Source organism: Bos javanicus, chromosome 27 (assembly GCF_032452875.1).
Source record: "Bos javanicus breed banteng chromosome 27, ARS-OSU_banteng_1.0, whole genome shotgun sequence".
NCBI lineage: Eukaryota > Metazoa > Chordata > Mammalia > Artiodactyla > Bovidae > Bos > Bos javanicus.
In genome coordinates this window covers 6,067,047-6,082,018 of record NC_083894.1, presented here as the reverse complement: position 1 = coordinate 6,082,018, position 14,972 = coordinate 6,067,047, and the positions used below count along the sequence as shown (strand labels likewise).

General features: G+C 51.3%; 1 protein-coding gene and 1 non-coding gene across 6 annotated transcripts in view; both read right to left on the bottom strand.

Moving 5' to 3' along the window:
• The window catches only part of MCPH1 (microcephalin 1), a 232,250-nt gene that overhangs the window by 4,954 nt on the left and 212,324 nt on the right, over nt 1-14,972 (bottom strand). For 4 of the 5 annotated variants that reach the window (XM_061404069.1, XM_061404068.1, XM_061404070.1 and 1 more), the window contains one exon: nt 6,487-6,724. In XM_061404069.1, coding sequence (XP_061260053.1) covers nt 6,487-6,724 — 238 coding nt within the window. Of the gene's footprint in view, nt 1-6,486; nt 6,725-7,870; nt 8,120-14,972 lie in introns of those variants that run through there. The other variant, XR_009733964.1, reaches the window with a different exon arrangement.
• TRNAC-GCA (transfer RNA cysteine (anticodon GCA)) lies at nt 10,462-10,533 on the bottom strand. Its single transcript has one exon. It is a non-coding gene; the product is annotated as a tRNA-Cys (tRNA).

The following is a 14,972-nucleotide window of genomic DNA, read 5'->3' as shown; positions in this document are numbered from 1 at the left end:
CGTGCAGAGCATCTGAAGGAGACAGTCTAACCTAGCAGGTCTCAATCTTTTTTTCTGCTCTGATATTGGGGTAGAGATGTTCACTTATCTGATACTTAACCAAGGGTACACTACGAATTTGTGCTGTCTTAGCTAAGACTGGCTAGTTTATTCCTAGCATGCCAACTTTTCCTTCCCACCTAAGATATGTGAGTGAAAAGATATCACAGCACACTATATTTTCTATACATTTTATATTTATTCCTGGGCATGGAAATGCTAATGATTTTAGTAAGTGTATCTTAAGAATCTTGCTGAATTGATTATAACCATTTCATGACTCTCTTCAATTTTTCTATGTATATATTGTATCATGGGCAAATATGCTGTAAGTTTTTTATACTCTTCGTCATTTAGGAAAGTTCCCTTATTCCTAATTGTTGTTGTTATTGTTTTTAATCATGAGTGGTATTGGATTTTCTCTAATGCTTTCAACATCTGCTGAGAACAATCAATGGGCTAGAAGAAATGATTTAATGATATTTGTTTCTACATTCTTCAGTTAAACCTTACCTGATTATATGTTTCTTAACATACTGCTAAATTTAATTTGCCAATATTTTATTTTGGATTTTTACATCCATCTTCATAAATGAGTTTGGGCTAGTCGTGTAAAATGAGATGAAATAGCTTCTCTTTTCTTTTTGTCCTGCAGTAATTTGAGATGTTTGGTAAAACTTTTGTTAAAACTATCTAGGGGGAGGTGGTAATGATTTTTTTTGTGGTGAGACAGACATAAGCTGCAAGTTGCCATTTAAACTGTTCTAAGCATACAGTTCAGAGGCAATAAGTACATTCACAATACTGTGCCAGCACGACCAGTGCTCGTGCCCAGAAGTCTCCTACAATCCCAAACATAATCTGTGTGTTCATTAAACAGCAACTCCCCATTCCTTTCCCTGCTCCTTCCAGACTGAATTAAACTGTGTCTCTGTCCCTATGAATTTGCTCATCCTTAGGTAACTCATGAAACTGAATTACGTGGCCTCTGTCTTTTTGTGACTGGCTTATTTCACCTGAACACAGTGTCTTCAAGGTCCATTTGTGTTGTTGCAGGTTTCAGAACAGCCTTCCCTTTTAGGGCCGAATAATATTCTGTTGTTTGTCTATGTCTGGTTGTTTATCTGTATAGTGGAGACGTGGCCTGAGATGCTCTGAGGACCCCTGATGGATTCGACGTGATCAGCAAACCGTCAGTCCAGGGCTGTAACAAACGCCCCGTGCAGAGCGTGCAGCTCTGGGCTGCTCTCTGCTCGCTCCTCCAGGGGGCGGGGAGCCTGCCAGCACGTACGAGGCCCGCACACTATCAGGGACCTTTTTCCTGAAAGCACTGACATGGGGAGACACTCAAATGCTGTTTTATAAGTTATAAGGAAATCATGCCGAGGCGAGACCTTTTTTTTTTTGGCAAGGCTGTTGAGACTATTACATTATGTTCCCACAACAGCATAAAATGTATGTTTTATCACTTGAACGTAGCCCAGACTAAAAAGGGCGCCTGAGACTGGAAATGTATTATGAGAAAGGCCAAGCTCAACCTGATAAGACCGGTGGGGATAAAAGGAGGGAAAAACAGTCACAGCTCAGGCCACTGACCCTCGATGCCCTGTACCCCCTGCCAGCCCCCACGCCAGCGGTGACCCCAGATCTGTTGTTCCTTGACCCGTAAGATGGGAACGGTGCTCTGTGGGGGTGCGGGGAGCCCAACTCCTGGGAAGTACTTCAGAATGTAACCAGTCGCACCAAGATCAGGTGAAGGTAACTTTCTGCCTCCTGGTGCCGGGAATCTGAGTTTTGTTTTCCTGTTTATTTCCATATGTATTCAAGCTCCACAAGTGTGCTCTCTCTCAGAAATCCCCACTCCCCCTCTGGTTGAATGATTCATCAAGAATTTGGCCCAAGTGTGCTGCTGTTGCAGGCAAAGCGGGCCCTGGGGAACGGCTCGGGAACAGTCGGGACTGGTCCAGTGGCCTCGGTAGAAGGCGGCTCGGCTGATGAGCTTCCGCTCAGAGCAAGTGACTGATCACGGCTTAGGTTTCACGTGTGGAGCCCGAGGTGGAGATGGCTCAAGTTCACGCTGTCACAGGCCAGCAACACCAGGCAGCGGAAGGATGGTATGACAGGTTTTTTTTTTTTTTTTTTAATTTTAAGAAAACACTAGAAAACATTGGTTCATTGTTTCTAAGATACAATGAAGGGATAAAAGGCCTATCTGACGGCTCATAGTGCTCGGACATCAGAGGTCACAGTGAAAGTGTCCACTTTCCCTCCACTGAGAGGGTGATGCCAATGGCCCCCCCTTCCTCCTACTTGTCCAGCCTGTGTGACTATTGCTCGGTGCTGTTTAGTTGTTCCGTCTTGTCTGATACCTTGTGACCCCATGGACTGTAGCCCGCCAGGCTCCTCTGTCCATGGGATTTCCCAGGTAAGAGTTCCCTGGAGTGGGTTGCCATTTCCTTCTCCAGAGGATCTTGCCGACCTGGGGATCAAACCCGTGTCTCCTGCATTGGCAGGCGGATTCTTTACCATCTGAGTCACTAGGAAAGCCTTTGACTCTATTAGGCCTGCAAAAACAAAGACCCCATAGAATATAGGAATAAATGTAAGGTACTTAAAAAAAGCTTAGACTCTTTGGTTTAGAAGGCAAATTACAAATCTGAAAAGCTGCTTTCAAGATTTCAAAAGCAGTTTGAATAAAATAATTAAGTCTCAGGGATTCTAGCTCACACAGCATCTGATATTCTAGTTGTAACAAATTTAGTTGATAAAATTTGAGTCCTGCTTTTCAAAATTTATCACAAAATGACATTTAAGTTGTGCTTTAACATGGTTTTAATTTTAATTTCACAACATTTTGAGAATAAAGTATTCTCTGGAAGTGTTTATGGTGAAAGCTCATGGGAAGGAGAACAGTCTTCAAAAGAGAAGACGCTTCTCTGCCGAAGGAGCAGGAATGACTTTCCTACGTGTCGTTGAGTCTTGGGCCCCACGGCCCTGGACACTGCCTCCTGCAGAGGGAGGGAGTCTGCACTCCTGTGTTGTCTCCTCTGATCATCCTGTTTACTCTGTCAGGAACAGAAGTAACTAAACTAGGTCCAGAAAGAACCAGGTGACTTGTTACCTGGTCAGAAAATAAAGAATCAGCCTTTAAGGCAGGAGACCCGGGTTTGATCTCTGGGTCAGGAAGATGCCCTGGAGGAGGAAATGACAACCCACTCAGGTATTCTTGCCTGGGGAATCCCATGGACAGAGGAGTCCGGTGGGTATAGTTCACAGGTTCACAAAGGGTTGGACACAACTGAGCGACTAACACACACAGAAAAGGTGATGATCTAGACTGTGTGTTCTGTAGGTCTGTGCACATGTGGAGAGACATAAAAATGAAATCTTCACCTGCACAAAGCCGGAGCTCCAGAGGGAGATGCATACACACTAACAGAACACGTATTTTTCAAGTATGTAACACTCATACGACGAGGCTGCGGAGACAGCCAGAGGACCCAGTGCGCGCTGGCAGGGGACTGATGTTATGGGTGAGGATTTCAGCACGCGGAGAGCCAAGGATTCCAGGACACACAATACCCGGATGTTGCCAAGGGCACACGCAGATGGTGTGAGCAGTGACAAATCAGAAACAGGACATGAGTTACGGGAGAGGAAAGAAACAGAAAGGCGGACCCGCAGCTTCAGCTCTGAGACTCAAAGAATGCCAAAGGGCCCGTGGACATGACAGTCCAGGCTTCAAGCAGGTAGGCGTCTGCCTCCTGAAGACCCACCAGCAGGGGGGGCCATGTGGCCAGACCCTTGGGGGAGCCAGGCAGGCAGCCGACATGTGCACAAAGTGTGCACAGAAACGCACCAGCGCAGAGGGGCCGGCCGAGCTCCCCAACCTGGAAACAGTAAGAGTGCAGACCAGCCTCTGGGCCCCTGCATGACCGCAGACTTTGGAAAGATGAGCTGTCGATGGGAGTTGATATCAACCATGTGCACAGTCCCGTTAGCTGAAGGAGACTCTTTTTCAAAGTACAGTTCTGGTCTCCAGTTGGTATCATTTTGATATATGCAGTTTTCTTCAAAACAAAACAAAACAAAACCAAAACCTCTGTTTGAGAACATAGGATGTTTTGAAGGTTGTATTTTTGGCATGTGGAAAAGAGTAAACAGCCTCTGTTGGCTTCTGGACTGTAGCTACGACCGTAGGTGTTTTGAAGTTAGTTTCCAGGCAAATGACAAATGACTGTGCACCAGAAAGTGAAAGATTATATATCAAAGGAGGACACTGGTCATTTACAAGATATTCATAAACATGGTTATTATAAACGAGTGCCACCGGAACAAACACGGTCTCTGCCAACCTATTAAACCAGCAGTCCCCGGCCTGTTTGGCACCAGGGACCAGTTTCACGGAAGACGATTTTTCCACGGACTGGTGGGTGGGTGGGGGGGTGGTTTTGAGGAGATTCACACACGTTACATTTACTGCGCCCTTTATTTCTGATCTCATGCCACCGCTGAGCCGACCGACGGGGGTGTGGTCTGATCTAATGCTGCCGCTGAGCCGACCGACAGCGGGTGCTGGTCTGTGGCCCCAAGGCAATCCTGGTGTTGAATGGTAACATCTAGGATGGGGTGAGAGAAGCCAGGAGTTTGGGGTTTAGAGACAAGGAAAGTGAACAGGAGGACAGCTGAGAAAGACACTTAGGCGGAGAGGGAGAGGGAGACATCTAAGAAGCCACATGAGCAGCTTGGCCAAAAGTGCTGAAATGGGTAATCAATCCAGTGTCAGGGGTTGAACCTCCACAAAGCCCACAGGTCGAAGCCCGAACCTCCAGGACCTCTGAATGGGACTGTGTTTTGAAAAAGGGCCTTTGAAGAGATCACTAAATTAAAATGAGGTCATGAGAATGGGCCCTGATCCAGTTACTGGTGTCCTCAGAAGAAGACGACATGGGGACACGAGGGAGAGCGAAGTGAAGACACAGGGTAAAGACGGCCCCCCACAAGCAGGGGCGAGAACCCAGCCTCGCGGACGCTGATCAGACGTCCAGCTCCAGGACCAAGGACATCTGCCTGCCCTCTCAGCCCCGGGCCTGCGGTCCAGTTACGGCAGTTGGGCCGACACGCGGCCGTCCACACGCAGTGGAGGAAGACGTGGAGCTGAACCCCAGTGGACCTGACCCCACCCCCTGTTCCCCCCGCTTGGCTCCACCGCATCACACGCTGCCGGCTCTGCCGCCCTGCGCCCCCTCCTCCCGGCACCCCCAGAGCCAGGGACAGACGGCGCTCCCCCAGCCAGGGTCGGCCTCCAGCCTCACCCGGGATCCCCCCTCCCCCTGCAGAATCCCCGGGGGACCTTTGCCCAACACGGCAACACTGACGCCGACACATGCATCACACTCACGCCCCACCTGCTTCTGGAAATAAAAGCCGAAGGTCGCTTTGCTGTAAAACACAGCACTGTGAGCACGAGGACAGGTGAGTACGCGGAGTGGGGCGGTGGCAGGGGCAGCAGCCTCCGGCTGAGCTGCAGGGGGCGGGGTGGCTGGCAGGGGCAGTGGGCGTCCGGTGGAGCTGCAGGGAGCAGGGCGGCTGGTAGGGGCAGTGGGCATCTGGCGGAGCTGCAGGGAGCAGGGCGGCTGGTAGGGGCAGTGGGCATCTGGCGGAGCTGCAGGGAGCAGGGTGGCCAGTAGGGGCAGCGGGCATCCGGCGGAGCTGCCAGGAGCAGGGCGGCCGGCAGGGGCAGCGGGCATCTGGCAGAGCTGCTGGGAGTAGGGTGGCCGGCAGGGGCAGCGGGTGTCCGGCAGAGCTGCCGGGAGTAGGGTGGCCGGCAGGGGCAGCGGGCATCTGGCAGAGCTGCTGGGAGCAGGGTGGCCGGCAGGGGCAGCGGGCATCTGGCAGAGCTGCTGGGAGTAGGGTGGCCGGCAGGGGCAGCGGGTGTCCGGCAGAGCTGCCGGGAGCAGGGCGGCCGGCAAGGGCAGCCGGCATTCGGCGGAGCTGCAGGGGGCGGGGCGGCCAGCAGGGGTAGCAGGCGTCCGGCGGAGCTGCAGGGAGCATCTGGCGGAGCTGCAGGGAGCATCTGGCGGAGCTGCAGGGAGCAGGGTGGCCAGCAGGGGCAGCGGGCGTCCGGCGGAGCTGCCGGGAGCAGGGCGGCCAGCTGGGCCTTGCGCGCAAGCTGGGAGGGCAGGTGGCACAAGTCTAAGAGGACTTCCTTTGTCCGCGTGGGCTCACCTGGACAGACAGGTGACCTTGTGACAGCTGGTAATCACACAGCTGTTTTCTTTAACTACAGGCCTCTTAACGCAGATGACGTGAGAAGTGCAGCAGGCCTGATGCTCCCCAACCGTCGCCCCCAGGACCGCAGGACAGAGGCTCTGAAGGGCCTCCCCGCAGCTCTGACTTCATATGATGCCTCCCCCTCCCTCCAGGAACCCGAGTGTGGATGCTCACCTAGGATCCACGTTTCCGACAGGTACTTGACCGTCTCCTTCTTCCTTCCTGGGGAGGGTCCAATGAAGATGCTGGCCTGGCGAGGGACTTGTGTGACCCGACCCCCGCACAACACGACCAGCTCCCCCAGCTTGGCTCTGGGGGGGTTGCTGGCCGGGGAGATGAACATGGTGGGCTGGTCGGCAAACAGGGTTCCACGGTACTGCCCAGCGGAAGACAGGCGTTCCTGGCGGCAGAGCTGTGGGGAGAGACAGGGGCAGGGATTACTCTAGACCTTTTCATTGTTGAGAACAAGCTGACTGAAATAGGAAAGGCTGAGGTTGGGTTGTCTGTCCTCGATGGGTTCTGAGGATCCAGGGGTGATGACAACATTTACAAGCAGATGACATTTTCTGGGGCGGCAAATTTACAAGCAAAAAAAAAAAAAAGTTTAGGCCTTTGATTTATTACAGATTCTAGACCAAATTATTGGAAAGCAATCAACTGTTCAGTTGAGCCAGGCGGACAGCCTCCTGAGTGACGGGAGGGCCGTGGAGGCAGGAGGCTCGCCTGGAGTGCCCACTGAGTGGGACTGCACCCTCTGCCCGGCTCAGGGCGCCCACAGTGGGCAGCGTCAGCGCTGAGCCACTCCATTCACCCCCGTCCGTCAGCAGGAGAACACAAAGGGAGTCCTGGCCGTGTGCCCGCGGGCCGGGGGGGCCTGAGGGCCGCGTCCTGGTGGGTGGGGACCAGTGTGGAGACCCCGCAGGGTTCAGAGCGGGCCGTGCGGCCTGCCCTGATGGGTCAGGGTTGGCGGCTGGCCTGGAGGCAGCGGGGAGGCCCCTCTGTTCTGACACACATGGTGCTAAGTACTGATTAAAGAAAGACCCCTCAATGCGCAGATAGCCCTGGGGAGGTGGTCAGGGTTCCAGACTTCAACCCGTGAATTTCCCTGAGGACAGGTCTGTGGCTCAGGGCAACTGCGGGTTTTGACGGGAGGTCTGTGGGAGGAGAGGGTGGCGCGCCTCAGAGGAGGGGGCACCCAGCGCCCAGAGGACGGGGGGTGGCCAGCGTGGGGCCAGCGTGACCCCAGGCGGGAGGGCGGCAGAAGATGCCCTCCTCAGGCTGCCGCTCCGGCAAAACCCCAGGAAGAGCTGTTCCTGCACTCGGTTTGCATGCTGCTCTCGTTTTCAGGAAAAGATCCTACACCCCCCACCCGCCGCAAAAGAGAAAAAGGCTCCACCATCAGTGAAATGAATGTGATCAATTTAAATCTGGCCGTAGAGTCACTTTCTTTTCTTACGCCAACCTTGAATTTTGCCATAAGCGCTGATATAAAGCATCACGTTTTATATCTTCGACTCGGGAACTAACAGGGCAAATGACAATTCTGCCAGTGTGGTACCTTCGTTCATGCCGTCAGTTACTCCCAACATCCCTGGGAGCAAGTGGGGCGCTCCTTTAATTTTGCACATGAAGATACTGACGCGGAAGAGATCTGCTTTGGTTAACTGTGAGCTGAGCTCAGGAGAAATCCGAAGACCCATAAACGCAGTGAGTCACGGGGTCACGCAGCCCTGCAGCTGGGGATCCAGAACCTCCCTCAAGTTGGATGCAGTCACATGTTGTCAGAGCTTGCTGTAGGAGGTGAGGCCTGACACAGCAAAGGAACAAAGTCAGGGCACCCTTCCTGGCTTTCTGTTGCTCAAACCCACTCTGTCCTTTCCTCCTAGGCAGGGAGGCGCAGTCATTTTCTGAGTGCTGACCTCTGCAGGGCCAGCTGTTCAAGGTGGGCGCCCCTTCCCCGCCGGGGGCGGGGGGGAGACTCAGGCTTGGCCCGAGCCAACTGTTGGGACCCTCCTTACAAAGGCCTGCATGAAGCTGGGCTGGAGTCTGGCCAGTGGGGCCTGGGGACAGGTCTTCTGGGGGAGGTTTTTCCTCACTCCCTATAAGAGCGACTTTGGCCTGTCGACACAGGACACCCCGGATTCCTGAGGCTGAGAACCACCAAGTGGGAAGACGGAATGGCGTGGACCTGGGCAACGAGGGCCTCTAAGTCGGTAGCCTGACCAAACCAGGCCCCGTCCTCCTCTGTCCTTTTAATGTCGGGGGGAAACCTCCTAACTTTTGTTTCTCTCCATATCCTCAGTTTAATGCCTCCCCCCGCAAAAAAATTTTTAAGAGGTATTCTGAATTTTAATTGGAAGTAAAATTGATGTTATATTAGATCAAGGTACGCATAGTGATTTGATATTTTCTTATATCACAAAATGATCACCATGACAGGCCTCATTATCATCATCTGTTATCATACAAAGACAGAGTACATAGTTTTTGACCATTTTCCCCACACTGTACATTTCATGCTCATGATTCACTTATTTTGCAGCTGGAAGCTTGTACCTCTGCACCCCCCCACGCCCCAGCTTACCTCATCCATTCCCCTCCCACCACAGCTTCCCCTCCAGCAGCCACAAGCTTGTTTCCATATCTATGCTTCTGTTACTGTTTTGATTTGTTTGTTCATTTGTTGTCTTAGTTTCTACATAAGTGATACCACATGCTATTTCTCTTTCTCTGTATGACTTATTTCACTTAGCATAATACCCCTTAGATCTATCCACGATGTTGCAAACGGCAAGATTTTATTTCTCATGACTAAGTAATATTCCATTGTGTGTATACATATCCCACATCTTTAGCCACTTGTCTGTGGACACATATGTTGCTTCCATATGATGAGGGTATTATACATTCTCTGGAAAACAAGCATCTTCTGACTGGTGCTCTGTGATGACCTAGAGGGTGGGATAGGGGCAGGGTGGGAGGGAGGTCCAAGAGCCAGGGGAAATATGTCTACCTGTAGCTGATTCGTTACATTGTACAGCAGAAACTAACACAAAACTGTAAAGTAATTATATTCCAATTTTTAAAAAATGATCATAGCACAGTAACAGTATATAACTTTCAATACCTTTTGAGTATCCACCAATAGTATTAATACACTTGGTTAATTGGAACTGGGTTCCTATGTAAAGCAAGCAGTCTGGCAGGGATAGGACCAATTGTAATGACTTTGGGATAGGACTGGTGGTGGAAGGCAGGCCTTTCATTCATAAACTTTACTATTCTTTACATTTTTAAAGCACAAACTACTTCCATAAATGTGTCAGAACCTCAGTGGCAGAGGTATGAAAAAATATCTACCAAACGAGTTAGTACATCCACTTTACAAAATAGCATAAATCTGAGGCAGAGCTTGGAAAAGACAAGAGCCAGAGACTGGTCTGTCTTCTAATTGAGTCCCCATCCCAACCACCATTCTTCCATATTTCAACTCCATAAATTATGCTGCAAGGGGCAGGCTGACATGGAAAACTACTACCATCTGCTGAGAACGCTGGGTGCAGCTATATTAAGATTTCCAAATGTAACTGATGCATATTCCTTCCCTTTCCTAGGATTTTATGACTGATCAGATAACATTAACATACCAAGTAAATACAGAGTATCAACTTGAACTTCCAGTTTCTCTTTTGCACCAATATCTAACAAGTGATTTTTGCATTTATAGCCACACTGGAGTACTTCCTTATATTTTTGTAGCTAGGTTTCAGAACCTAACACCAGAAGACGTGAGTAAACACTGTAAAGGAAAAACATTTCAAAGAGCAATTTGGATTGCTTCTCTTTTCTGGGATCCTTGACAGTAAGACTTGAGAACCAATCATTCTGATTCAGACACTCAAGGACATCAAAAGAGAGCGTGAGACTCACAAAATGATTACAGATTGTAACAGTTATTATATGGATTATCAAAGATTATTAACAATAGCAAAAGAGCTAATATAACTAAGTTAAACCATCTTTAGGCAGTGGTGGTGTAGCAGCCGCTCAGTCGTGTCCAACTCCTGCGAGCCCTCCAGGCTCCTCCATCCATGGCACTCCCCAGGCAAGGACACTGGAGCGGGCTCCCATTTCCCTCTCCATGGGATCCTCCCAACCCAGGAATCGAACCTGGGTCTTCTGCATTGCAGGCAGACTCTCTACTAACTGAGCCACCAGGGAAGCCCACCTTTAGGCAGAAACTCTCTCAAATGATAATGACAGACAACCTGTCTGTGGTGGGCGGGCGGGGGGTGGGGGACTTCCCAGGTGACTCAGTGGAGGAGACGCGGGCTCCATCTCTGGACTGGGAAGAATTCCTGCCCGGGGAGCTTCACGGCCAGAGGGGCCTGGCAGGCCACAGTCCGCAGGGTCACAGAGAGTCAGGCACGCCTGAAGGGACTGAGCACGCACTCTCTGTGAGGTCAAAGGTCTCTGCCACCCAGGGTCAGTCCCCAGCGTGTCCTCCACATCCAGTGGTGCTGAGACCCCCAGCTGACCCTTGCTAGCAGCTCAGGCCTGGAGTCCACCACCACGGTGTCCCATGCCGTGGACCGAGCCTTCACCTACTCCAAAGAGCTAGGAACATCAGGTGTGGAGGAGTTGACCATCTGAGGCTTAAGACAGCTTTGGCCCAGCTTCAGGCCTCTGAGACAGAGACAGAGAAGTGGAGGGAAATAGCTTAAAAGGGTCCAAAAGCAGAGCCCTGTTTAACACCAGTAAAGGTTCTCCCCCGCCCCAAGGGCAAACATACCATCCCAGCTCCTCCTTCCCCTCCTGCGTGAGCCCCAGCCTGACAGGACGGTGGGCTAGCTCCCTGTCCGGAGCACTATGCAGATGGCCTGATGTGCAGGGGCCAGCTCCCTCAGTGATGGGGTGGGAACAGCCCTAGCGGGGCCTCCGCCCCCATCAGACAGGTGTCCAAGGGGGCTCCTCTCCCAGCTCCAGCCTTCTCACTATGCTTTGAGAAACAGAAACCCAAGCACTTAAAAGAGCTCTCGTTGCTCTGAGGACAGACCCGAGTCCCCAGCAGAGTCCCCAAACCAGAGCGGCCGTGGGGCTAGCGGGAGGCCCCAGGGTGTCTCAGAAGCAGCTGCATGTTTCGACGAGGGGTGTGTCCACGCTATGTCACTCACCGTGTTCCTCATCTCGGATCATCCAGTAGAAGAGCCTGACCTAGATGGGGCCGCTGACCTCTGCAGGAGAGCCAGCTGTCTCCTGATAGGAAGGACGCTGGATGCGACGATACACTCTCCGCAGGCAGCTCTGTGGTATCCTCTGTGAGCCTACAGGGGCCAGAGCTTCTCTGCTGGACACTAAGCCTGGGCAGGCCCTAGCTACTGGGGACACTGGCCTGGGACACACACCAGTGACAAGAGGGCTCCCGCATGCAGGTAGCTGAAACAGAAGGCGCTGGTCGGGGAGCCAGGACATAGCCAGCAGCCTGTACCCCACTTGCCACTGGGTGTGGACATGCTTGTTCAGGCCAGTGTCAGCAACTTGGTGATGGAAGTGTTTCCTCGGCCACGAGGGTGGGTCCCAGCTCCACCTGATACTTTAGCCAACAGTAGATCTCCAAAGACGATCCTCTCTCTGACCGATAGGAGGGACAGGCAATGGGAAAAGAACCCAGCAGGAATCCTTGGGGGCTCCTCTGATGACCCTCAAACTCTAGAACCAGCTCAGCTGCATGGGGTGGGGAGTGGCAGGCACTCAGGTCGGCCGCTCTGTCAAGGAAATCCCCAAAGAGCGAAAACCAAAAAGCCGGCAGCTGCACAGGTCGGGGAGCTCTCGAACGTTGAGCGGGGAGCCACACGGCCTGGCAGAAAAGATCTCACTCACCTGGGAAGGCAGGATGTGGCAGGGAAAGCCCAGGAGTTCTACCCGAGTGAACCGCGTGAGGCAGAGGCCCAGGGACCAGCCAGAGGGGCCCCTCTTACCTCCGCCCCGACGCTGTGTCTGCTCTCAGAGACGTCTCAACTTTTCAGCCACTTTTTGTTGGGATTTTTGTTTCCAGAATCCCAAGCATCCAGATGCTACGGTTCTCACGACCCTGCCACTTATCAGAGGTAACAGTTTGCGTGTATTTTTCTAAATTCTACACAACACACACACGTATTAGGGACAGAGTTTTGCCTTAATCGAGGATCCACCTTGGCATACAGAAAAGCTGTAACTCAAACCTGTTTTTTGAATCCAGCGGAAAGGACCTGTGTGGGGCTTTCTCATGTTTAGAATGTGACTTCAGAGCTAATTTGATTCTTCTTCTCCCGCCCACATTTATTGAACGCTTACTGTCTACCAGGCATGTGCAAGGTGCCAGGAAGCAAAGCTGATTAAGTTGCAGTCCCTGAGCTCAGTTTAAAGCATGTGCTGCAAAAGTCAGTAAATGGAAATATTTCCATTTATTTATTCAGCTTGAAATCAGAGGAAGCAAAGAATTAGAAGGATCTGATTCTTCACTCAAAATAACTGAGACTACGTGCTTGTTGACTGTCCAGTCCTAAGTAAAACAATTTTCTGGGGAAGTTTAATCAAGATTTAGGTTATTTAAAATTAAAAGTTAATTTGGAAACTTACCCTCCAGACACTCTCTGATGTACACAGGGATGTGCATGTATAGGAGGTCATTGCCATGGAAACGGTGGTGACTGGCAAGGTTTATTTATATTATAAATATAACAGGACACACGATTCTGCCTACTGCTGAGCTTTAGCTAAGGTCATTTCAGGAGGTGGGAGGTTTTAAGAATGGGATACTCCCCCAGCACCCAATTTGTTATTCCCCAGCCCCCCAGGGGTTTTGCTCCGTGAGTCCTCGTGATCGATGGGCCTCAGAGGCCTCAGTGCGGCCGGTGTGCCCCGGAGCCCAGCTCGGCGTGGAAGGTACAGGTCATGCTACTGAGATGCTGCCCAAAGGGTCTGATCGAGGCAGTCTAGAAAAACGTTCCTCTCCAGCAAAGCAACGTTTTGTCCCCAATGCAAGTGTTAGCTGTTGAGTCATGTCTGACTCTTTGTGACCCATGGACTGTGGCCCACCAGGCTCCTCTGTCCATGGTATTCCTTAGGCAAGAATACTGGAGTGGGTGGTCATTCCCTTCTCCAGGGGATCTTCCCGACCCAGGGATCGAACCCACGTCTCCTGCATTGCAGATAGATTCTTTACCATCTGGGCCACCCAGGGAAGCCCCTGTCCCCACTGGCACGTTGTAAAAACTGAGCTGAGGCCTGTGAGGCAGCGGGCAGCGCAGGCTAAGAGAGCAGTGGAAAAGGCTCCGCGTCCTCTCTGACCTTGTTCCATGAGGCCTCACCGTGATGCCTGCCTGCACCTCGAGATGGAGCAGGAAAGCTTCAAAGGCACAGATTTTAAGCCAACGTGCTGTTGATTAATTTCACTGCCTTCTCAGTCCCTTATGGATGGCAATTCAGGGGAATCTGATGTAAATTCTAACTCAGATTCAGACTTTTCAGCACACACCAAATGCAGCCAACTGCTAGAAAAAGGAGTCTGGGCAGGGCCTGGGGGCGTCGCTGCAGGTGCTGCTCAGTGGCGTGTCACCTTTCCCCGCAGAGATGACCAGCTTTATCCATGCTGACCTAGAAGGTTCTGACTAAACATGACTAAAAGGTAACTTAAAAAAAAAATCAGAAAGAAATGACAATCTATTCCAGAATTCTTGCCTGGAAAGTTCCATGGATGGAGGAGCCTGGTGGACTACAGTTCATGGGGTCTCAAAGACCTGGACATGACTGAGCGACTAACACTTTCACTTTTCTTTCAACTCTTACATCAGTGTAAAATGAACATTTTACATGTGTTCATTTTATTTAACTCTTAAGAGATGCTATACTGGTTCAAAGGAGAACCAGACAACACACATATAGATAAGAAATACTGAAGTGAAGTTGCAAACGGGCCAAAAAAATTGGCTGTCCCATGGGAGAGAGGGACAGAACTCACTCTAAGCCCACAGACAGGAACTGTGTGCGATGTGAACAGGTCGCGTTTACGGCTTACAGTTGTGGAACAGCTCGGAGGGAATGAAAGCTGGGATCCGATTACTCGGGTGCACAGTCTAAGGACAGTTCTCCAGCGAAGGACAGTTTTTCCCTTACAGAACCCAGGATGTCGGTTTAGAAGAAATCATGGGAGAAAAGGGGATTAAGTGGAGTTTGCTGACAGCTCTGGACGAAAGGAGCCTCTAGAACAACAAGACAGGCTAGTAGTCAGGGTGAACTTGGGCTGGAGTTCCGAAGCGCTCCTGTTTTCCTCTGTGAACGGTGACCTAAGAGGATCACTACGCATGCGGATATGCGCATGGCTGCGTGTGTACATAGGTGACGAGAGGGCAGCATCACAAGGGGGAGCCTTTCTCTGTCACGAACTCTTTGTCTGACCCCTGGGTTGTAAAGAAGCAGGGCCATTACTGAAAGACACCCTATGTAAGGTTTTCATTTTATATGAAAGTGAAAGCCACTCAGTCGCGTCCGACTCTTTGCGTCCCAATGGCCTACAAAGTCCACAGAATTCTCTAGGCCAGAATACTGGAGTGGGTAGCCTTTCCCTTCTCCCGGGGATCTTCCCAATCCAGGGATCAAACCCAGGTCTCCTGCACTGCAGG